The sequence below is a fragment of the Pholis gunnellus genome (assembly GCF_910591455.1).
Source record: "Pholis gunnellus genome assembly, chromosome: 21".
In the NCBI taxonomy this organism is placed as follows: Eukaryota; Metazoa; Chordata; class Actinopteri; order Perciformes; family Pholidae; genus Pholis; species Pholis gunnellus.
The window spans coordinates 13707165-13732283 of NC_136548.1; the positions used below are offsets into that span (position 1 = coordinate 13707165).

The window sequence follows — 25119 nt, forward strand, 5'->3', positions numbered from 1 at the left end:
TCTCTTTTTCTCTCATCCTCCTACCCAGAGCATCCATTTGTGTTGCACTTTTTTTCGGAAGAATTACTGCATTTCTCATTTCCTACAGAGCAGACAAACCCTGCACCAAACATCAAGCTACAGTGTTTCACGCCGCTGACTTGCTAACCTGACTGCAGGAATGAAAAGTTTTTACAACACATAAAATGTTACCCAATGAAAATGAATTAACATACACATTTATGTCAGGAATTACAATGAGATGGCAAACAAAAGCCTCAAGACAGTTAATCTTGCCAATCATCTCCACACACTCACTAATTGCTGTTTCTCGGCTTGATCAAAGGACCTTTTACAAAAGTTTTAACTTTGTAATTAAAAGCAAATGCCACATAAGGCCTATATCCCATTAGCTCAGTATGCTCATACGTGCAATTTAATTATGTAGAGTCTCCGGCTTCATTATGATGTATGGTTGTTATAGAAACTACGCTTGCTGTATCAAGGTCTTCAAAATGAAATAAGCCTGGTTTACATAAAATACAACCAATATGAAAATGGCCTTCGTGGAAGTTTGTGCACAGCGAAGAGGGGAAAGGTTAGACAAAAAAACCCCACATAATTAATATGTATATTAAGATTATATATTAAATGCATTACATTTTTTCCAGTTATATGCTTCTCTTATGCCTTATGTTGTTGTGTGCATCACAAATTAAAAAGAAACACCAGGAGTACAGCTAAATGTTTGCAGAGACCACAACTCTTAATCTGTGAAATTGGATGAATTTAAGTTGCCTACCAAATGGGATTAAATTGTATTGGCTGCAGTTTGCTGAGAGGGGGGCATGTGTGAAAGGAATGGATACGGATGTTACAGTATTAAAGAGGCACCCATATATTTCACCCAGGAAACACAGTGGTGAGGATCCAGTGGGAGTCAATGGGCTCGGGGAGGCTGAAGTGCCAGCTCAAGAGAGAAGGCTTAACAAAGACTGTGTGGGAGGGCTTCTGTACACTGTGTGCTCATGAAGTGAAGCATTGTCTCAAGTACCCCCCCCCCAACTGCCAACCCACACGTGTAGTCACAAACCTACCACCCTAGATACACCTAATCGCCATGAAATGGCCTGCCTCCCCTGCACGTCGGTAAACTGTGTAATTTTGCACATGTAGACAGGAAGATAATGTGAACTTAACCTTGCTAAGTGCAAAAGGGCCCGAACTGAAGCACTTAAAAACAACCTTTAAAAGCACAACACGTTGAGATGTTCTAGATTGCTCTTGCAGCACCTTGTGTGTAAGTGGTCTGCAGCATGGGGGTTTGGTAGCTCTAGAGCTTGTGAGTTGGTGGTAATTTATCTGGGATTGTTGGCTGATGTTTGAAGGGGAACTCAGTGGTTAAACATCAAAATAATAATACTGGTTATGGGGAGTACTACTCATGTGAAAACTGTTTTTATACTGTCTTCTGTGGCTCTAGAGGAGCTTTGTTAAGTTGGAGGTTATCTCAGGCTTGGGGACAAACTCTAATGGAAAGCCTTTGAAACAAACTGGGGACATGGAATTTCACAGGCATGGGCCTTTAATCAGGCAGGGAGGGTCACTGTAGAAAGATCCAGTGTTTTTGGAGCTATAGACTCATACCATGAACTAAAAGTTTAAATATATCAGCCTCTGCTGCACCCTTTTTTTTTTTTTTTTCAACCTGTCTCTTGTGAGTCTCTAAAGTTCATGAAAGATCCAAACCAGTGCTATCTTAACCGGTCAGTTAAAACAAATTATAACTCAACTTCAGCGGTGTCTGGCTTGGCAGATTGTTTTGGTTCAATGGTGCCAGGTTTTGAGCCGAAGAGAATTTAATTTGTGCTGCTAAAATTACATTTGAGTTACTCAACAGCAGTGTGTCTAATTAATGCAATAGCCCTAAATATTTTCTATGTTTCATTTATTGACAGGCTGCCTGCTATTTTTCCTACAAAGAGCACGTTGCTTTACTGTTTCATCTTAAGTGTTTACACCTTTGCTCTGGTGTCTTTTGAAGAAAATGTTAACTTTTTATTTGTAGATATAAAAAGTTGCCGAAGAAGATGATCTATTTATCGAAGATATCTACTGTTTTGGAAACGTGGGAGTCATCAGCTTTCTGAATCCGTAAACCAAATGTTTAGGAAGTAATAGGAATAGAAAGTATTTTAACAATAAAGTCGCAGTGAGTCTTCTTCTTCGCAGCCACCCCTGCTGGCTGACGGGGTCATATTCCTTAGCTTCTTAACTTTCAAAAGAGACTAGAAATATGCATGAAAAGCATAAGGTTCAAGCTATTCCTGATTAATTTTGGCTACGTTTTTCCTAGGGCTAGGGCTTATTAGCCCTGAGTCGTGCCTGCAGGTATTACGTTCAGGCTCCCCAACAACCTTCACTCTAATTTGGGGCCGCTTTTGTGTCACCTGAGGCGAAACAGAGGGCGAAAAAAGTCAGCAAAGCACTCGCTGATGCTCCCTAAGCTTTTTACTTTGAGTGCACGATAATAACTGAAGGAGGCTAGAATCAACATTTATATCAACTGAGGTCTTCGCTCATATTAACGATGCTTGATTTTGGACCGTTGGGTGAACCGACCCTGTAACCAATCCAGAACACTCACAACTCACACGCCTGACAACTGCAAAAAGTACCTTGACCATATTTGATGTGTTTTTTTTAAAGCCCATTTAGTTCTAAACACTGAAATGAATCAGGCTTTCATACTGGGGAGTTTGCAGAAGCTAATCCAAGCATCATAATTTGCAACACTCCATGCTTATTAGGTGGTATCTCGAGCATTATGGGCTGAAGTAATTAACTCAAGCCACCCAAGGGTAAAGGTGTTCATGGTACATATGAGGGCTAAGCCATGTCAAACTGGGGCTATTAATGAAATCAGATACAGTCCCTGTGGTGGGTCACATGCAGCTCAGCCTGGTCATGGCTTGCATGAAATGCCCTTTTGTCAATTAAAACGCTGCATAAAATAGTGAACTAACCAGCCAGTAATTACTTCCTGCTCTTTAATGACACATACCGCACAGGGTCATTTATTTTTGAAAAGTGAACATATTGAAACACATCGTATTTCCCTCAGTGTCATTTTAACGTGCTTATTCTCACAATTAGCTAATGGTATTAAGAGATTCAAATCTCGACAAATGGAATTTTGTCTGTTCCCTTCTTGTGTTATGTCAAAAAGAACACCAGCATGGGCAGTGACTTCCAAAAATAATGAGTTTCTCTCCTGACTTGATAATTGAAGATATAATGAGGGAGAGAGAAAAGACAAGTGCACGTGTGTGTGTGTGTGTGTGTGTGAGAGAGAGAGAGAGAGAGAGAGAGAGTGCCCCATATTTTTTGTCTTAGCCCTGGGGGCTGGGCACATACACCCCCAGCATTGCAACCTACTTCTTACACCCCTCCCTGGAAAAGAGAGGCCCAAAGTGTCCTGAGCCCAAATCCAATCTGTTTCTTGTGACACCATTGTCATTTTCACTCCGTGCCAGCTTTGGGAACAGCTCTCCCACTTTTCCTAAATGCGCTACGCTGCCTGTTCCCATGTTCTAATGTTGACCATGAGCACATAAATTACCGCTAAGTAAACATGTAGAGATGAAGCGGAAGGCAGATAAACAAATCATGAAACAAGGGCAGCTTAGCCGTACAGTAGATGCATTTGAAACGTCCTTATCTTTGAGCAGCGTTAGAAATGATTATTTTGTGCCTCCACGTGCATTCTTTACTAATACATTTGCTGATGTTAAATGGATTTTTGTTTACTACGAATGTTTTATCAGCTCAATTCATATGAGGGACATATAAAAGTAAAATGATGTTGCTTATTTTTTTTTCTGCCTTCCCTTTCTTGGGAATTAACCTCCGTCACACTTATCGCTTCTGTATCTGCATTGTAAATTGAATTGAGCAAGGGCACAGCATTAGGATGCAAATTGAAGACCTTCAAGAAAAGCATTCAAATAGTGATTGGGAGTAGAAAACCAAGGGGCCGTTTAGAAACGTATTGACGTTTTGCTTGGCTGCCTTTATGACGCCCCTCGTAGCTATATTCCAGGACTTCCGTCAACATGTTGATCAAATGTACTCGTCTCATTTTACAAATGTTGTTCTCTCAGAGAGAATGTTGTGTCCAAGCAAATATTGACTCATTTGAAAAAAAAAAGATTTGTGCCACGAATTGCTGAATTTAATCCACCAGCACACGTCAACTCCTCCTGCAGCAGATGACTTTCCGCAATTTTTCTTCGACAAGATGACACTTTCGATGGTTGAATGTCCCACATAGTGAATTTCAGACACAATCTAAAAACATATATATCATCTTTCATTATGGCTGATGTTTCTCATTTCTCTAAATGACGGTGCATCTGCCTACGTCTCCGTTTGATTTCCTCTCTGACAAAGTGCTTCTCATGCATATATATACAGATGGATATCTACATCAAAGTGTGATGAAGATATATCAGATTTATGGATTGTTCGCAGGTTTCATCTTTTTTTTATTGCGTTTACACTCTGAAAGCAATTACCTATCACTTTAAGCTTTGCACAAATATTGCGACACCACAACTTTAAATATTAGCTTTGCAGAGCTGCGATAATAGGCTTGATTATGTATAATGCTGATACGTAATTAAAAAAATCTCCAGGATAAATATGAACCCAGGGCTCTTTAGAAACAATTAAGCACTGTTACTGACAGAACAGATTCCTTTAGCAACTTTAATTTATGTCTAAATTGCTTTTTATGACAGGAAAACCACGGCGCGTCATGACGGATACATTGGTGATCTAATTCAAATCAGGCTTTTTTCAGCGAGTTGTGATTTATTGTTTTCAAAAACCCATTCCATACTCATCTCATCTCTCTGCGTACACGCAGCTCCTTTTGTTTACCGCAGCTATCATGTCTATGTCAATCACACCGGAGCCATGTTACTTTCAGAAAACACAATAAGCTCGAAAGACACAGAGACAGACTAAACATTTCTCTTCTTTCATCCGTTTTCCGTCTCCATTCATACCTCTCGGCATGATGGTAATTGCTGCCAGCAGGTAACACATTCAATTAAGCACCTTATTCTTGGATAGAAGCAAAACATGTTTATTGCTTGATAGTACAGATGGAATTCGACGCGTTTGAATATTCTGAAAGGCACCAACTCGCATGTTTTGGAACCAGCGTAAGAGCATTCAAACGAAATTCAATCCTAGTCCTTTTTCCTGCAGCAGCAGCAGCAGCAGCAGCAGCCATGTACTGCTTTAACAGTCAAGAGAAGCAATTAAAAGCTGGCAGAGGGTTAACTTACACCCAGTGGAGCAAAATCGATGAGCGGCATCCTGCTTGAACTAATCACAGTACTGAGGGTGAAGCCAGCCAGCAGACATGAAAAGTACAGGAAGCAATGACAGGGCTAATGGTTTGGAAAATGCTGCTGATGAATGAGTAGAGAAGGTTGTGACTCTGTCTTTAACCTCTTTTATTTACCTTGCTTCTGGGCACCATAATAACTCTGATACTAAAGCTTTCACTTGAATAACATGGCTGTGTAGACGGGTCTACATCTCACGATGAATGTCAGATACTTTGACTTTATACTCACATTCATCACCACCAATGAAAGACTTGACTGCACCAGGTTAACAAACAGGCAGTTGCTTTTGCAGATAATAAGCCCGACTGTCATTAAGACAAAATGGTTCCATACCATTTTCTTTAATCTCTTCTGTGTAAATTACTACTCACAGCCTGTGAATTACTTCTTTTTTTTTTCTTCTCCCTCCCACCCCACAGAGTTGCATCAGCTCGGCTATCATTTTGGGAGCAACGAGCAGGCTAATGAAACCTCTCAGCATTAACAAATAGGAGCCACTGAAGAATGCTCTATTTGCGTCAGGTCATTGTTTGATCCATAAAGGGGAAGAGGAGGTAAAAAAAAAAAAAAGATGAAGGCGCGGGAAAGAAAAAAAAAAGTCTTCGTTTCCCTATTGAAGACGGCACTCTTGGCAAAAAGAGTAAACAATGCAGCTACTGCATGCAGCTCGGAGACTTCGTGGAGCCATCGCCATGGCAACCCCATTTTCTAGTCATATCTTTAATGAAAAGGTAATGAGAGAAACATAACGGCCCCAACTTCATTACCGGAGTAAGATTCAGCAATAAAAAGTAAATCAGTGCGTCTGTCATTGGAAGCGGCAGCGGCAGCTGCAGGTCTGCAGTATACAGCAGTTACACAAACAGACTTTGGGCACAAGCAGACATACGGCTGGTCAGCTGCCGATCACATGCCAGGTGTCTCATTTCAGAGTTCAGCGTGTCTCATTTGCTCATCTTAAATCCCCAAATCTTAGCCGTTCAAGATTTTATATTCTGCATACTCTGCATTTTATTGTCTTCTAATAAAAAATGCTGCTGAATAGATAATACCGGAGGTGGAACCTGAAGTTTTTCATGTTATGTTACTTTATGCTAATTCACAAATTGTACTTTTTATTCCACCAAATTTATTCTGAAAGCTCTGGTTACTTTGCAGATTCAGATTTCATGTAGAAACCATGATGATCAGTGAATATGATGCATTGTTAGCTGCGACATAAAATGCTAAAAACGTGTCTAAGACAACAATACTACATCATTCTGCATAGTTAGTACGTATCTCAACCTGCACTGATACACTTTCTGGGCTCTTAAGTGTGTAGCGGAAACTAGCCGTAAACAAAACAATGACATATCAGCATGATGTAACATCTGACATATTATATACTAGTTTATCTCTTAAGTTGACATGGATCTATATATAACTATGTATATAGAACTATACATGTATAATATACAAGTATAGCTAAGCCTGTATATTTGAATAGAATTAATTGCAGAAACATTCATTTCATGTATAGGCTGAACGGATTAAAGATGCAGCCGGTGAACAAACACACTTTAAGTCTAATAGTCCAGATAACATTTATTTCTCATACAGCGTTCATCAAATGCATGGCTGCCATGCAACAGCTAAAGACATGCTTTTGCTCAGGGCACCGTGTGTTAGCTCTCTTCACCGTCCCATTACATACATATTAAACAAAGATGATATTACATACGTGAGCGGAGGAGGGGAAACAAGAATTTCAAATGAACCTGGCAGACGGACTTTGCATTTTTACACCAGGCTGGGGATTGCCTCTTTGCATTTTTACACATGGAAGAGAATCCGACATTCCTCTTGTTTGTTTAATTGGATATGACCTCTGGAAGGGGGTCACCCTCCACAATATGAGACGTGGCCCCCTTTTTACAGCCCTGCAAGGCAAATATGCCTCACATTTGAATCTCGCTGCTGCAGTTTACCTTGTCGTCCTCTCCTCATTATCACAGTGACCTTGTGATCTGGCCAATTTGCCAGTCGTAATGATGCATGATATTCTGAAAGAAATTTTAATCTGGAACAGGGAGATCCAGCTGCCAGGTATCAAAGTAGACTTTGGCTGCCTTCAGCAGTGCACTCAAGCCCCACAAAGTCCTCCACTAGCCAGCCTTTCTCACCTCCTCCCCCCACAGCCCTCAGACATTCTCCATGCATAATTAGGTACAGAGTCCGCAGAGAATTGCAGAGATGTTTTTAAGATGTGGATTTTAAAAGAAGTACAGCCTAACGTTGTGTTATTGCTCCTATGATAAGGGGGCCCTGTTGGAGCCAGGCACTGAGAGAGCCCCGATTGATCTCTGTCATAAGACCACCGAGATTTGGCATTTTGTCCAGCAGTGATGAGATTTATTCGTACTGCGCTGCAATTTAATCTTAACAATCTCTCCTCGAGTACAAGCAAACAGGCTGAAAGCCTCAACGTTGTGATATCAGTTGAACAAGAAGTCGGGGCCAAAAATAAAACGAATGGTAAGAACGACGCCCCGTACTGCATCCCAGAGCTGCTATGAATACGTTCGAGGATAATTGTGCGTAGTGACTGGACTACTGTGTTTGCAAAAGCGCATTAACGCCAAAGCCGAGTCAGTCCCAGGAAGGAAAGAATGTACAGAGCAGCAGAGCGCCGCGTCTGTATGAATACATTCTTTCCTCATTGTTCTCTCAGACAGGAGGATCATTACTGGCTGGACACATGCTCTGGCAGCAACAGCCTTCATTATTATGCAGCAGTCGACACAGGTTTAACAAAGAGAAATTTGTCTAGCATTTGTTTATCTGGAAGAGCAGAGTCTGGCACAGCAGTGCTGGCAGCAGCAGCAGCAGCAGGCCAAGGTGGATAGACGCTCAAGTAAGTTGGCGGTCGCTCACAACCCTGCAGCCCCCGTCCCCCTCCCGTCCCCCCCGTCCCCCGTCCCCTCTCTACCACCATCACCCTTATGCTCCCCACAGGTGCACAGCTTTTTTCTACCTCGCACATCAAAGGGACGGCGGCAGAGTGAGATACTGAAGAGCAGGGTGACACATAGTTTCATCTTCAATTGTATCCTGTATTCAAAAGAATAAGACACTGTTTTATTCAAGTCTAATATATTTGGTTTTTCTTATTCACGGGTGAAGTATTTGTAATTCGAAGGCCAGAGCAAAATCCGGCCAACAGAAGTTTGACTGCGTTCCCAAAGAAAAGATTCGTTCCACAGAAACACAAAATCCTATTTCTTAACTGGTTGATTCATGACCTGAACAATTGTGCTATTCAATGCCAAGATCTTCCAGTGAAAGAAGTCCGCAGTGATCCGCAAGGTAAAGTCAAATATCAGAGTAGACTTTCTCCTCTATGGAGTGGGTGTGGCAGCTCTGAGTTATTGACAGTTTTTTTTTTTCCCCCCACCATACGAGCTTTGTTGCAGGAAGAGGGCGGGGCGTTTGGCTCGTCCTTGACCTTCCTGTGAACCAAATACACCAGGAGTCTGTTGCTGAGGAGATTAACATCATGCAACAATGGGAGGAGCAAAAAAAAAATTATAATGAAAAAAAAATTGGCAGGGTTTCCTAAGTACATGCAAACTAAAGCGGTCTGACAGTTCTGTCAGCACATACAGTGGTTTGATCTTATGTAAGGTGCAGAATATGCCTCTGTTCAGTTTCCTGTCAGGACAAACAAAGAGGGTCAGTGTTGAGTCAGACTTTTTTTTTTGTCTCTTGCAGGATTTATAGGAGGAGATAAGAGACGTGTGAGCTGTTTGTCTTTGAGGCATCATCGCAATCAACCGAGCCATCCCACCGTACATCCAGGGACTGCTGTGAGTGCTGCACCCTTGTCTTATTATAGACAGCAGGTGCAGATGGTTAAAGGCAGGTGCTCGGCGAAAAAAAAAAAAAAGGAAAAGAAGAAGAAGAAGAAGGAAAAAAAGCGAACAAGCACCTGGTCCCTCTGTTGGAGCAGTCTGGGGCTGCTCTCACTATGATTAGCTTTGTTTCTCCAACAGAGCGCAGCGAGGAACAAGACCTACAACTTCATTAGGGTGGAGCGCACCACCCCTTCTCTTGCTTTTGTCCTACACTTGACTGCACTAAGTTAGAGGAGGACGGGGTGTCGACGAAGATCAGGCTTTTTATGAGGAGCCACGGCTCAGTCACTGGAGCGACACCTCTCCGCGAGAAAAGAGTTATAATCGGATGCATGCTCGCTCTATTGAGTCACGATGCAAGCGCGGAAAAAGCCCTGCATGGCCTGATTTCACAAAGACCTATGCAGAAAGTAAAAGGAAGACCGCCAGTGCTGCTGACCTGACAAGCAGCAATAAGCTCCCGACCACAAGAGTTTTGTCGTTTGAACTTGAATGTGCAGGAAGTGTGCGAGAGCTCTGCGTACAAGCACCAACCCTTGCTTGCGGGCGCCCCCCCATTTCCAGGATGCTTAGGTGTATCTTCGAGGACGAGCAGAGGAAATGAGTGCTAATAGTGTGTTTGTATTGTCAGAGCTCATATGCTCACAGATTTGCTTTATTCGTGGCCTCACTTCATCTGCCAGCCAACCATTGAATAATTGAAGGAATTATCAGGCAAGGAGATCCAAAACCCCTCAGAAATGTGTCATGCCCCTGAGCAAAGCCGGCAGAAAAGAGAAGAGAAAAAAAAAGAAAGAGGGACCTCCTCCTAATTCAGGGCTGTGTGCATAAGGCCGTACATCACAGTCCTGTAATGTTCCACCTACATTCAAAGACACACATAGAAAGTTAAAACAGAGAGGCTGATGATGCCACAAATGGCAAGCTTTGATTGGCAGAATATCAATAGCTCATAATAGCGGGAGCCCATGCATGTCAGATAAATTTACGATTCTCTCCGAACGCTGCTCTCCTATTTTCCTCTGCATCAGAATGGGTGTTTTTGGAGTAGCGAGATTTCACCATGCAATTTGGCTAGTGTCCCTTCGTACAAACAATGTGACTGACGCAACATTAATCTCCAAACAAAGAGACTGGCACAACTACTCTGCACAATTTCAGGGCTATGAGGTGGCAACGTCAGTCCCGATTTCTCACTGCTCCTTCACGAGCTGTTCCACTTTCTCCAATTCTCATTTAGATCAAACAAAACACTCCAGAAAGGAGGTGAAACGACACCGTTTAAATCCGTGACACACATGCACACGGGGGACCTCCTTCTCATTTTCTAAACAGAGAGTCATGGCAAGAACTTTTAAATTTGCCATAATAAGGTGTGACCTACATGGGAGGGAGCCAAAGCTCAAACTCAAGCTCCCAGCAAGATTCCTGCCTATTGAGTATTCCAAAATGTAATGCATGAACATTAAGGAGGAGAGAGACATAATTCTCTCACTTCCTGGAGCATTGGTTAGAATATATACCACATCCTTCAAGGTGAAAAGCATGCAATATTTATTTTACTGATGCACTGTTTGGCACTTTGAAAAAAAAAGAAAAGAAGCCGTCACCGACACCAGCCAGAGGTTGTAGCATAATATAATCTCTCTGACACTGACATATGAAATACATCCCGTAGCTGACATTCATGAATAATGGCAGCTGTTTGGAGAAGAACAACTCTGAGGTCTATTTTTCAAATAGGTTTCAGCTGCGGCGCTGCAAAAACAACTATCCCGCTGTTTGTGTTGAACGGAGAGGGAGAGAGATGCATCTTTCATGAACGCGGTGATAGAGCAACATGTATACTTAAGAAAAACACACAGACGTTACAGGAAGGAGAAGACTTTTAGATTACGATTTGAGCACACGCTTGCTGACAAATAAATGGATACTTCGCATTGCAACATGTTTCGTCATGCATTGGAAACGTGTTACATCGTGGGTTTTTTATTTATTTGTTGCAGAGCAAATGTGTCAACATTTTGTATGGTTTCCAGAGATTACAATCACGGGGTGAGAGAGGCAGTCATTCACCGTGTCCAGTGTCAGTGTGAAAGGGCAGCCTATTCTCTGTGGGGGCCGGGGGCCTGGTTAAGGGCGGCAAGCCAGCATGTGGAGAGCTCCTACAGGCAGCTCAATCCATATGATTGTAAGGCATGCAGTTTTTGTTATTTTTAAAGTATACTGGACATCTTTTTTTATCGCTTATGATAACATAGTTCTCACCGAGATAACTGCTTGGGGTACTGACAGTTTGCCTTCATTTTATCTTCCAAATAAGGTTGGCGTGAAGGGTTTGTTTAAAGCCTTTGTGATACTCTTAGTGCTTTTGCATTGGCATGAGGTCAAAGTATCCTCATACTACCATTCGTATGATATTTTATGAAAAGTTTTTAGAACGTTTTCCAACGAAAGCTTGCAACAACGTGTCCATTTTTGCTCGTTACATACATACGGTCTTTTCAAAATAAACTGGCGTCTTCACAGGAACAAACTACTTGGTTAGGTTTGGGAAAATATCGTCGTTTGGGTTCAAATAACCACGGAAGTGGCGTCACTAATTACGAAAGTTATGTTGGCTTCTCGTTTAAAATGAGGAACGAACAGTCTCCTGGCTGAAAGATCTCTGTTTGTGACCTAAGTGCAGCTGTTTCACAGTAAGGACGCAACGGAAAAGGACACAAAATGTTGTTATTATGACACGCAGAATGCCCTTTAAATGTCGTGCCTTTTGTAAGCCTGTGAGATCAGGTTGAGTTACTAGTTATGTAGCACTCACACACACACCATTAGAAAAAAAGAATATATATATATATATATATATACTCTACCAACACTGTGCTGGATTTTACAGTCGAATGACTTACTTAGGTTATTGTATTGGGAATAGCTCTCTCTGCGTCCCCCCCCCCCCCCCCCCCCACCACACGGGCCCCAGTGCAACCACACTGCCTGCGCCGTATATATTTACGCCCCTGGTACAATGTTATTAATAGTACAAAATAAAACCCCAGTTGTAATAAACCGCTGCTAGATAACGTTTGCTGCATGGCTAAGGACACAGAAAGTAACAAATGTATGCTGGAGCGAGAGTATGGGGTGCTTTATCAGTAAAAAGTACATTCTTTTTAAACAGCACCGTAAAACTATATACATTATTCATGTTATGTTCATGTGCTAACAAGTCAAATCCTGATTCTTTTTTTCCAATCCAAAGGACAAAACACATAACAAACACACAGACACACGCACACAAACTGGCATGTGACACAAAGTGTGACACCCTCCCCCCCCCCCCCCCCCCCCAGTTAAGTAAGGGACTGTTCATACAAAACCATCAACCCCCCCCCCCCCCCCCCCCCCTCCCCCCCCCCCCCGAGTTAAACCCCATCTGGTCCTCTGGTAGAAACAGAGAGAGGGAGAGAGGGAGGGTGGGGGAGAAAAAGGGGTGGGGGTGCTGTGGTGAGGATAAAATCTGGAGAGAGATGGAGGAGGAGATGGAGGGCACGGGTAGAGGAGTAGAGGAGTAGGGCCAGCCGATGATTGTGGGTGAGAGGAGAAACAGAGGCAAGAAAGGAGGAGGAGGAACCCAAATGCTCGACCACTTGACAAATTCCTTGCTTGGTGCTCCTGAATGTACAAGTGGCCTCATGAGCAGGTGTGTTTATGTGGCTCAGAAGAGAATAAAAGGCTCATCAGATGAAGGCAATTCTGTTGACAGGCGGAAACAGCGCGGCATTTTGTGTTCATAAAGTTGGGACTTGAGATTAAGACGGCAAAAACAAGTCAAGTAAACAAAACGGGTAAAGAAACAGCACGTACGCTTCCCTGTCACTTTCCCATTCTCGGAATAGAGACAGCGGCCGGGCAGTCCCTTCTGTGTGGCCATGCGTGGGACAGCCTCGTCCCTCCCCTCTTTGACCTGCAGCTGCCACTCAGACTGACATCGCCAGAAAGCCCCCTTTTGTTTTGTTTCTGAAACCCCTCCTCAGCCAAAGGTCAAGGTTCAGTGTGCGGCGGGTGGGAAAGATTCCTCCACCACATATATATGGAAGCAAATTAGTGGGGACGACTGGCGTTTATTGGGCGGGTGGGGCTTGTGGTATGACAAACATGTCCGCTTTTCACACCCACACTATTTGTTTATCAGGTATTTAGTCAATACGTAAATGTTGCATTATGCATGAGGCTACAGAAGGCTTAATTACCCTTGCATGATTTGGATTTCTCATTCAAATTAGTCTGTTTGATACATGGACTATTCTCAAGAGAAGACATGTAATTACTGTACTATTTCAATTTAGCATAGTGACTCCTGCTTACATGTGTAACCAAGGAGTGATACAAAGTCTAAAAAAACCCCTGCTTTTTATTGCAGACTTCTTCATGGTTTAATGACGGCATGAAAGCTTAGGTCTGTGAATCCCAAATCCTATTTACCTTTCCTCAACATTAAAGATCCTTAGTGAGGAGCACTTTGCTAGAAACCATTTGATGATAGAACATTGATTTGAATGTGAAATTGAGCGGAAGTTGTGAAGGCATCAGTGCGTATTCTTCTCTTTTAATCCAAACTTCTTTATCTGAGGGCAAGAAGAGAAGCAGAGAGGGAGGAGGGGAGGAGGGAGAGACACATGTGGGGGGGGGGAACATCTGCGAGTGTGTGTATGTGATTCTTGTGAGAGCGCACACGTGTATGCTTTTGTGCAATCGTGGGCGTATGTTTGTGAGTGTGTATTCCCGAGTGTATTTTCTGAGCGAGGTGAGAAACTGCCTGATTTTTGAACCTCTGTAAACAAGCCAGAGCCTTGTTAACGATGCCACTCAGAGTTAATGCGCAACACAACTTTCAACTCAACATCCGCTTTTCAGGAAAGTCTGAATTCCTCGCTTATTACTGCAGAACAAATGCTGATCCGCACTCTGCCTCAGTACGGCTGTGGAATCCTTGGCAGCAGCAACAAATTCCCTTTCAAACATGGAGAAACACAGCACATAGCGTGTGTATACCAAGGTAAATGTATTTGTCAATATGTCATTTCAAGATAAACACACACACACACACACACACACACACACACACACACGTCACAATTCCACAGTAGACCTCTGACAACAGGGGACACATACAGAATGCAGAGAGAATCCTCCCCGTTCTTATTACGCTCTCAAACTACATTTGACACGGTCACAAACGCACAGAAATGCAACAATGCAATATATTATTTAAATATGTATCATTCTAAAATCAACACGATACACATAGAGGTTTGTTCCCTGCTGCATTTCAGATCAATACAAAATGTCAAATACATTTGTGGGGTAATGCAAAAAGATGCCTGTAAGCATGTGAAAAACTCAATACTTTGAAAAAAAAAATGGACAATTGTGGGTTACGACGGTAGTCCTGAGGGTTAGTTGAGCCACTTCTATGTGTTGAGGTTGCCCTCTACTGGCCCCTTCTCCTGTAGCTGCTCCCTTCTTCGTACTTGGAAGTATGAGAATGTAAAGACCAAAAATAATTGCCATTTGCCTCAAATTCTTTAAGATATTGTCTTCTTCTTATAATTTGTATTTGTTAGAGATAACGTTTTAATACTATATACTTAGGAAATGTAAAGATCAGCTTATTCATCACAGGGAGTACTACTCAGCCTGTGAAAAGAGTTCACAAAAAGATGCTTTCGAAGTTGCATTATGGGAAGTAAAGGATCCAGTGTTCTTAGAACATATATGGTGCTAAAAGTTAGGATATCTCAGCCTCTGCCGTTTCAGTTTTGACCACTCTTATTTGTCTCCTGCATTACTAACACGTCACAGGAGTACCCTTTTAATTGATAAACTGTTGGTCAAACACACGTTCATTATGCAAATGTTTTGCAAAATATGCGGTGTTGCCTTATAATGCTTCTCCAAATCGTGTCGGGCACCTTTGATGACAAGACACCGGGAAGACAAATGGGTTTGAATTTCAGTTGGTGGGTCGTAATGGGTGAAGGATGAAGAAGAGCGTGGTCGGGGAATGGCTACTGAATGCTCTTGAAGTAATGGGATTGTTTATTCCTTTTCCTGATGAGGTTACCACTTCACTCACTCTGCTTCTACAAGGGCAGACGGGGCAGGGAGGATTTACACAGTGCTGTGTGAATATTAGGACATGTACTACAACGAACAATTTCTCAAACTCCAGCGTACAATACATTGAAATATATTAAACATCCGGCCCACAATGTGTGACGGAGGAAAATGCCATCAATTTCCATCACGGGGGAAATCCTGGTAATGTTCTCTTTACGCGAACATATTGAAAGCGACATCATCCTCACTGTCAAGTCAACCCTGGAGATCGCTGACGGGACAACAAGAATATCCTTTCACAGCCGGGAGCTCGCAGACGAGATTCTTCAGGATACATTCAAATGCAACACGCCACTGTATCGACATGCAGCAGTTTGTTAAACTAATCCCATGGCACACACAAAGACACATTACTGTAGGACGCTGGAATGATACTAGAAATGATTGATTCCTATGTTTTACACTCTGCTCTGAGACAGAAATAGGGCGAGAGTTTGGGAGATTTTTTTTTCTTCTTTTATAAATGAATGTGCTGCAGGCACCATTCACGTCCCATTCTCCCGTTGTTGAAGTGCCTCCCGTGTGGATTCCTGTGCCATGACACAGGTTTTTGTATCTCTCTGAGGCTGCAGCAGCTCAGTCTCCATCAGCATGACTGATCTCATTTATCTCAGTCGCATCCAGAGGGGCCCGGGGTGTAGGGATGGGAGCCTCAATAGCAGCACCGTGAGTGCAAAAAGCACAGATCATTGAGCTCTGCACTACGGCAGCCGGGGACTCACATGTGTGAATAACAGTATGTATCGAGGATTTCTCAATATGGGGAACTCCAGGGTAGCAGGAGATGTATGGTGCTTCATATTGGGATAAACAAACCTCCACTGCACTGCATCATCTCATGTGGACTGGATTCAATATTAGTTTATCAATATTTCCTGCTGGGATGTCAACCAAACAGCAATATACTGTAGCAACAAACATATGGCATATTAGAGTCAAACAAATGTGACTTCACGCTGAATTACGGGATGTTTATTAGTTCTCTCGGCGGGATAATTTGCCTGCAAATAGTGTAATAACAAAAATAAATCTTTACATTTTGAAGTGGACTTGAACCAAGAAGCCAGACATGACACCCAGTGATGTTTAGTTACTCAAATCCTAGATGAAAATTACAAGGAATATTATCTGAAGATGACAAGCTCACGCCCACAGAAAAAAAGATGCACAAAGATATTCATCGGTACGCTGCTGATGCCTTCACAGAAAGCTCATCCTGTTCTTGCGAGAGCAGACTCATCATCTCATGACATCCGTCTCTGTAGCCCCAATTACCATGACATTTTGTTCCTGTGCTAGTAATTGATTTCTACTTCAATTTATTAATATAGCCTATGGAGCGCCTGGAGCACAACGCCAGTTATCTGGAGCCCACCAGGAGCTTAATCTCCTAAAATGAGCGGAATTAATAAGAGTGTTCAAGTAACATATTGATTACAGAATCGATGTCTGTTTCTTTGCACCGTGCTCAAATGATTACTGTAAAATGGAACAGCATTAAGTAAGTGAGTGGCTTTCTCAATCATTTTTGCTTCCATCTTATTTTCAATAGGGTCCTTTTTGATTGATAGTGTGTAAATCTTTAACCTTTCATAGCAAGAAGGCATTCCAAAGAAACGGATCACGATGTTCCACCACCTCCAGGTTTTTATTGATAAAGCTTAAATTGTTTTCTTCCAGGTCAGACCGTAAGCTTGTTGCACTGCTAGGGATGATTTTTTTTTTTCTTTTTTTTTTTAATCATGGTTTCCAGCTCCTTGATGCAAATTTGTCAAGCTCTATAAATAAATTTGACTTGACGTGATATTATTTCCTGCTTGCAGGCAGCTGTAGATTGGAGTTTCTGCAGTTGATTTAGAGCGAAGTGGTAGTTTCGTACATTCAGTGCAGATGTGCTGAGATCAGACAGTCACGCTAACACGAGGCCATGGGAGCAAGGGCATATATATTTCCATGATCCTCATCACAGGGCAACCAGAGGATGTGGTTATTATTTTGTATCCCTCCTAGTAACATGTTGTGCAAATAAGGCAAAATCCGAGGAATCTGGATGAATGTTACTCCGTTGTGTGTAAAATTTCTGATGATATACATTTTAAATCAATAGATCGCATTTCTTTAAAAAAAGAATGCTTTCATCTATAAGTTTACCAAGGAACCACTCTCAGTCTTCTGAATAAATTTCCATTTTTATACACGCTTAATAGTACAGATACTTTTCCGCATCTTTCTTCAAAAGTATATGTATATTGTGAGCTTTGACATTATTTCATATGTTCTTGCATAAACATCCTACTTTTCTTTGTCAGTGTGCCATTTGAAGGCAATGCCTCCGCAGTGTGAGTGAAATGAGGTGTCTGTGTAAAAACAAGTAAACAATCCATAAATAAGTATATTCTCACACATGCTAAATATCTTAGTCATTAGAGGTTCATTAGGATAGTTTTCATGCCAATATGCATTTGGAACCTCAAAGTAAAAGACAGACAGAGCAGCTGACACATTAATAACACACCTCATTAAAAGTAAGCAAACAGACAAGTTGTTTTTGTCTTTAAGATCTTAAATCATAGATAAATATATATATTTTTTTAAATAGAGGATATCTACATGCTTGTGACAACATGCATACATACCACCACAGGTGAATGAGTAGTCCATATCAGCACACATCAGGGGGGGGTTTAATGAATCTCTGCTTCAGCGAGTTAGTTTGAGTGCAGTGGGATGAACGTTGCAGATGTCGAACCAGTGCTGATCCACCTCCTTGTGTGGCAGCAGGCCATTTCGGGGCAGAAAGGGCCGGCGCCAGCGATCGCGGCTTCCCAACACCTGCCAGAAGCGCGCGCCCTTGAGGAGGAAGACGGCATTGTGGGTGTAGGAGAAGTACGATGCATCAATGTTGCCATCTGGATGGTCTCCGCTCACCACTGGAGGGAAAACATCTCTGATGTTCTTGGGGAAGCCTCTTGCCAAGCTGTTGGCTTCCACGTCAAATGCGTACACCTGTTTGAACAGATAATTGGTTTCGCTCTTATATAGAAATCAATTCAATTACGACACGCAAACAAAATCGCAGAGGAAGTGTTGCAGGTGTGTTTGCATGAATATGTTCCATCACAATGCCGAGGAACAATGAATTAGCTTGGGCTTTGGTCTCGCCAAGACATTTGCTTTTGTATACATATTTAATACTCAGTGTATTATGTTTGTACCTCGTTGCCTTTTTATTCCCGTCTGCACAGAGCAGACTATACATGGCAGCTTATTAATATGGCACAAACCAACAAGTAGTCCTGTGCAGTAATAATAGGCTCCAGGCCTTGAGAATGTCAATTCGTTTTTGGTAATTTGATTAACACAACTTTAGGGATTATGAACAGATTTGACAGAGGCTACCTTTACAACGCAGGGCCACACAATTATTAATGCTAAGATCAAAATTAAGGGTATAACGATTTATTAATTTGGATAAATATATCGATTCAACAATCAAATATCACAGATGCAAAGTGAAAATATTGATATGTGTCATCATCTTTAAGATGTGCCTCATGGCACGTCTGTGTCACCATTTCCAAACATGCGCACCTTCTTCCAACAGAGCCCAGTAATGAAATTATCTTTGTTGCTTATTGTGAGTTGATATAGATGTAACTCATTCTGCTAAATGTGAAGATGATATTGTCTCATATTGATTGCAGGCAACTGAATTGAATTGAATTAAAATCATATTGTGGCAGACTTTGTGATACCAGCACATATCGTATCATTGTCCATAATTGATATAATATTTAATCTTTGTGGTGGTTACTCCCCTAGTAATATTGCAGGACTCGCCTTAGTTGATATTCTCGGACAAATTTGCAATTAACCATATTACCAAAACACACATGGGGCTTTTTTTGGTGCCTGAGGGTCTGTGACACCATGGCAGTTTCCCACTTTGCTATCCCTTAAAATATAGTCTTCTCATCTGTCTTCTCACACAATTCTGAAATCGTTTCTACTCTCCTAACTATACAAATAAATCCATGTGATTTCCATGCACCTCCCCCGTTCTCGTGTGCTAAAGAGATGAAGATGAGGATTCAATTCTTACCTGAGTGTTTTTGAAGAAGTAGATGCGAGAGTCCCTCCTGTCATAGAAGGCCGTGTCGATGGGACCGAACACCCCTGGGAAACCCTTAGAGATTAACCTGGGATAGCGGTGACCTTCAGGGTCCTGTCTGAACGCCTGGTCGTTCTCATTGTCGTACCTCCAGAACTGAGCACCTGTACACCAAAAACACCATTCACCAAATACTTTACACTGACATCTTTGGAGATATGCTATGAAAATGATTACCTTCGTGGTTCATACAGTATTTACATCTGTAGACTAGTGCTGCTTTTTTTGGGGGCCTATACCTTTAAAGAAGTAAACAGCATCTATTTTTCGGGACCACACGTGCACGTACGCATCCACTCCGTCCATGGGAATTCCACGCCAGCCAGCCTGCAGGGCAACTGGATCTCCGAAGCGCGTTCGGTTATTTCTGTTCTCATACAGCCAGTACCAGCCGTCTCTTATGAAATAGGTGTTAAAGCGGATGACCACCTCCCCGTAGGGCGTCTTCTCCTTTCTGATCCAGTCAAATGCTGTGTTGAATCGACCCTTACAGCCCCCTGAGTTCAAACACAAGCACATTGAAGAAAACATATTCCTTTGTGTCAATCTATTACTGTAAGTATGTAAATAAAACAATCTATTTCTGTCCACTAGATGGTGCTGTAACCGTGTACCATAGAGGTGCTGTATGGCCTTCCTGTCCGTCCAGTCCATCTCAAAGCCTGACTCCTGGGGCAGATAGCTGGGCTGCATTATAGAGCCAGCTCTGTAGATGTGGGGGAGACCCAGAACATGGCCGATCTCATGAACTGCTACCTAACAAATAGGAAATTAAAAAGAATTGTTATTATTCTTTTCCATTATACATCAGATGATTCCCCTTTATCGTGCTTACTTTGAGTAGACTGATCCCACTGCCGGCATTGGGAGCGGTGAAATGTTCGTCGTCATCAAAGTGTATATCACCCAGGAACCAGGCGTGGGCAAATTCTTGACCAGTGCCATCAAACCTCTGGTTGCAACCCAGATGCCTTCCTGAGTAAAATATAGTGGCATGAGTTAAAAAAAAACAACAAAAGAAAACAAGAGTGCGCTGGTTTCTGCGTGAATTTAAATAAAAAATGATCATCAGATAGTTGTTACTTCACATGAGCAGGTATAGTGAAACAATGAAAGTATGTAATGATTATCATATGTGTTGGGTGAGACCTACCTGTGCCAAAGCCCAGCCTGATATCAATATCCTCCAGTGGAGAACGTGTATTCTCCACAAACTCCAGGGGAGACACCTCGCTCCACATCCTGAAGGCCAGTCTGAAGATGTACCTCTGGTCTTCAACGGACAGCTGACTGCTGTATCCTTCTCCGATCAGCCTCCATTTCAGCACCCTCTTGGAATAGGCCATGTAACCGCTTTCGCTCAAGTCTCTCCTGTGCCTGCTTTTGGACACGAGAGCGGCGAGGTGACGTTTCCTGCGTCGCACTGCTTTGCTCTGACGGGCGTTCGCGCCGGTATTCACCGTTTGACCGTCCACGCCGATATTGTGTGAGCCGTTTAGAGAAGTGCTATTTAAAATGCCATCGTATAAGTGAACGTCGTCTGTGTGATTCATGCTGGTGTCATTGGAAAAGCCTGTGAGGACACTTTCTGTGTCATTAACATTGAATATGTCATCTTCAAAGGGGTTAGCGGTACCAAAAGAAGCAGCGTCGCCGGTTATATTACTTAATGTGTCGTTGCTGTCAGTCTCGTTCAGAGTGACACCTGCACTGCTTTCGGCATCTAAGGCGCTGCTGTCCTCAGGTGCTACGGGGGCGTCCAGGTCGACCTCCTTGTCAGGGACTCCACACCTCGGTTTGTTCATTGCCACCTTGGTGGCCTCATCAAACACACCTGTGGCAGGCAGACCCGACACCCTCTGAAACTCTTGAAGAGCTGAAACAAACACTTGGCTCTCGGTTGGATTGTCGTGGTCGCCGTCCTGTGGAGCATCCCTTGAGTGATGCGAGGTTCCTTCCTGGATCATGTCCTGAAGGTCACCCAGGAAGTCATTGTTAAAAGAGGTGTCGGAATCTTCAAACTGGACCTCCTCCCAGTTCACTGGCGTAATGAATCCATATCTAGAGAGAAATAGCTGTAACAAGACGTGGGTTACATTATATGATTACAACAGTCAATCTTAAAATGTCTAATCTAAAAGATGCTGACGTTTGACAAAGGAGAGAGCATGTTAAGATGTTAAGATGTTTACCTCTGCTGTGTATTTGTTTGTTATAACCTCAGCTTGGTGAGAATTAAGGGTCTGCACATCAGAATGATCCCGGTTGTGGAAAAGTTTCTCTGCATCAACTGAGCAAATGCTCGTCCAAAAAAGCAAAATCATCAGCTGGATAGAAGTCAGCATCGTGGTCGTTGGTTTACTCAGGTATCCGTATACAAGTAAGTAAGAAGCCGCAGTGCTTTATAGGCAGATGCTGAGTTCCTCCACACCCATCTAAAGGTGCGACTCTTTGGAGGTATCCCACTTTCCTCAGCTTTGTGTGAAAGGTAAACCTGTGTTTACTGTCTCCAACTGCTTAATTTCACTGAATTGTATGGATGTGTTACACACGCTCCACTGGTTTTAAATGGACTGCTGTTGACCTGTGGAAAGAGGTTAAAGCCTTCACTTTCATGTGGACAATAGCAGTTTAGGACAGCCATGACTTCTGCCAACACCTGTTTTGAACCGGACACACAAACACACACACACACACACACACACACACACACTTGAGTGTTTTACAATGAATAACCACAAACCAAACCTCCCATCATCACATTGACAAGCGTTTATTTTCAAAAACAGAAGCTAGATAGACTTTCTTGAGCATGCCTAACATAAATATCATAATTACATTCACTTACATTCTTGAGGCTCTTACGGCAGAAAAAGCTATAAAGCTTTTTTCTCAGTGCAAATTAGCCGATGTACATACAAATCTGGTCAAAGTAAAGCAGACAAATGACAATTCATATAAATAATACAGAATATACAAAGTGGATGGATTCAGGAGCTGTGGCTGGTTACTGTAGAGCTTTGGCTATCGCTGCTGCCAGGTGCTCAGCTGTTGGCTTTTCTGCAGCACAGCTGACACACAGGCCCTCTGCCGTCATAGCGTCTTGTGTCGTAGGCCCGATGGCTGCAAACTGGAAACAAAGAAGTTTTAAGTGACGGTCAGAGGCACCGCATATCTGTTAGGTACTGCAGATTCATGCATTGTTTTAATGTGTGAGGAGGCTGCACCTTAATTTGAGTCAGCTGTTCACCCGACAGCCTCCGTACCACCTCTAAGCAAAACTTCACTCCCGATGGACTGAAGAAAGCGACGCTGGCTGGAGCGCCCTGTAAATGCACAGACGAATGAAGAATTGCTACGTTTAGAAAAGCCTTCGCTCTAAAATGCAGAAGGAGTGGGGCTTCACCTGCTCTGTGAAATAGTTCTTCAGATTCTTCTCCAGGTCTGGATGTTCAGCTGTTTGATAGACAGTCAGCGTCTCCAGGGGCACTCCTGGAAACAAAGAAAGAGATCCCCGCAGTGATAAAGGCAGCACAATTATTATTTTATAATTAGTGTCGCCCCAGTGGGACTTTTATCACCTTGAGTCTTGAGCTCTTACCATTTCCCCTCAAAGCCGTGGGCAACACTTCTCTTTTGATCGAGCCACAGGGGAAAAAAAGTGGTAGAATATTTGTGTCCTCTCCTGTGACAATGAAGAGAATTAAGTATAAGGTCATATTAGTTAGGGGAACAATTGTAAAGGTCCCATTAAAGTGAACGGTGAAGGATGTGGAAGTCATAACGTACGTTCAAGGATAAGACGTGACAGGACATCTGCCGTCCCCGTGTCCTCGCCCAAAGGGTTCAGACCCAGATTCCGTACTATGCAGGAAAAAAACAACAACAACACGTCACTGAAAGATTACACAAATTCAGCTCAACTGCTTCAATTACTAAATACCACAAGTAACTGACAACAAAGAGATCAAGTGTCACTAAAGAAAGAAGGCAAAGCACACGTCGGGCAGGTGCTGCAGCTTGCAGCAAACTGTCACTTGTGTACAACCTATTTCCAAATGACTGAGGGCAGTAACATCACCTCACACACCTCTGTCAGCACCAGGTGCCTGCCACACTCTGCTGGGATTAGCATTAACACAGCAAAGGTTCATAAAAAGTACGAGTATCATTTTCACATGTGACAATAACTCACCTAATGCAGCAGTTGCCTTCCCAACCACATAGATGGACTTGCTGTTCCACTTGTCTTTCACGGAGCTGTTCCATTCTGAAATAATAATGAAGGAAAAAGGATTAGTCAATGAGGCGCAGGGTGCAACATTTATATTCACTTTAAAACGCAATTCCTTTGTATATTCTCACCTTCCCTTCGTTCTTCTGCTTCTAAGCACATCTTCACAGCCTCCACTGCTCTTGGGCTGGTAAATATAAGACCTCCGTGCTTTTCTGGTTGGAAAAGCTGAAGAAAAACAACAGGAAGACATCTTAAACAACAGACAAATGATATGAAAAGCAATACATATGCACATGAATGATGCAAATACTAATGTAATGCTGTATTAATGGACTTTACCTTATCTGACAAGGTGTTTAGTGACACAAACTTAAAAGACAGCACAGGGATCAGGGTTGCTTTATGTCCATGTGATGCCAGCTCCTGTGGAAACAAAACAACGACTTCCTGTCAATAGTATCTGTGAAATGCAAAGCTGACAACTATACATATCTGAACACAGTACTAACATGTGCTTTTACCTTAATGTAAGGATCAGGTCCAGACTCTTCATCTCTAGGCTCTTTGAGAAGCAGCACATGCATCTTGACAAGGCCTTAAGAAGCTGGATCAATCAAATAAACAGGGAATAATACAACAGATCAAACCAGGGTGAAATATGAATGCTGCTGTCTAAAATACAGCCAAAGCAAGACACACTCAAAACTGCAAAAGGACTGAGGACAGTGGGTGTGAAGGCACAGCAAGCTAAGCTACACCCTAAAACTGTCACATGCAACCTGCCGATAACGATACTGTTGAGTCACGATTATTGGGCTGCACACGAGGAGAAAATGAGAAGCAATAATGACACACTTTCTCTTTGAGGGGGTGTATCACGTATGTTGCATTAGCTATAATGTGGCTCGTGTCTTCTTCTGTTATTGTTTACATTAGCAAGGTGTCCTGAATGACAGTTTACCTTAGCTAGTAACCGTCCGCTTATCAGAACCTGTCCGTCATGCCTTGTGATAATAAGCAGTTAATCTATCTCGCTTGTATAGTACAATGATGTGAATTACAACGGCTACTGAAAAAAAGACAAAACATTACACGATATTCATGTACCTTGAGTTGTCGCTACCGCTGAGTGCATAACAACTTTCAGCCATGGTGAAGAAGGGGAGACATTACATTAAATATTTGATTAACTTTAAAACAGACATGTACATTCTGCAAAATTATTATTTATTA

At 42.5% G+C, this 25119-nt stretch overlaps 2 protein-coding genes across 2 annotated transcripts; both read right to left on the minus strand.

The window, feature by feature from the left end:
• Positions 1 to 18178: 18178 nt before the first annotated feature.
• On the minus strand, positions 18179 to 21994 carry mmp21 (matrix metallopeptidase 21; the record flags this gene model as incomplete). Its single annotated transcript, XM_079183240.1, has 7 exons — positions 18179 to 18484; positions 19581 to 19753; positions 19889 to 20146; positions 20264 to 20405; positions 20485 to 20624; positions 20803 to 21724; positions 21842 to 21994. The coding sequence occupies 7 exons, from the start codon at positions 21992 to 21994 to the stop codon at positions 18179 to 18181; spliced, it is 2094 nt and encodes a 697-aa protein (XP_079039366.1).
• Positions 21995 to 22406: 412 nt separating this feature from the next.
• On the minus strand, positions 22407 to 25034 carry uros (uroporphyrinogen III synthase). The gene is made up of 10 exons (XM_079182731.1): positions 24994 to 25034; positions 24408 to 24490; positions 24226 to 24309; positions 24015 to 24111; positions 23845 to 23919; positions 23439 to 23513; positions 23251 to 23334; positions 23056 to 23141; positions 22877 to 22975; positions 22407 to 22779 (listed from the first exon to the last, which is right to left on the minus strand). Exons 2-10 carry the CDS (start codon positions 24468 to 24470, stop codon positions 22657 to 22659), a joined length of 786 nt encoding a protein of 261 aa, XP_079038857.1. The 5' UTR covers positions 24471 to 24490; positions 24994 to 25034; the 3' UTR covers positions 22407 to 22656.
• Positions 25035 to 25119: the final 85 nt, after the last annotated feature.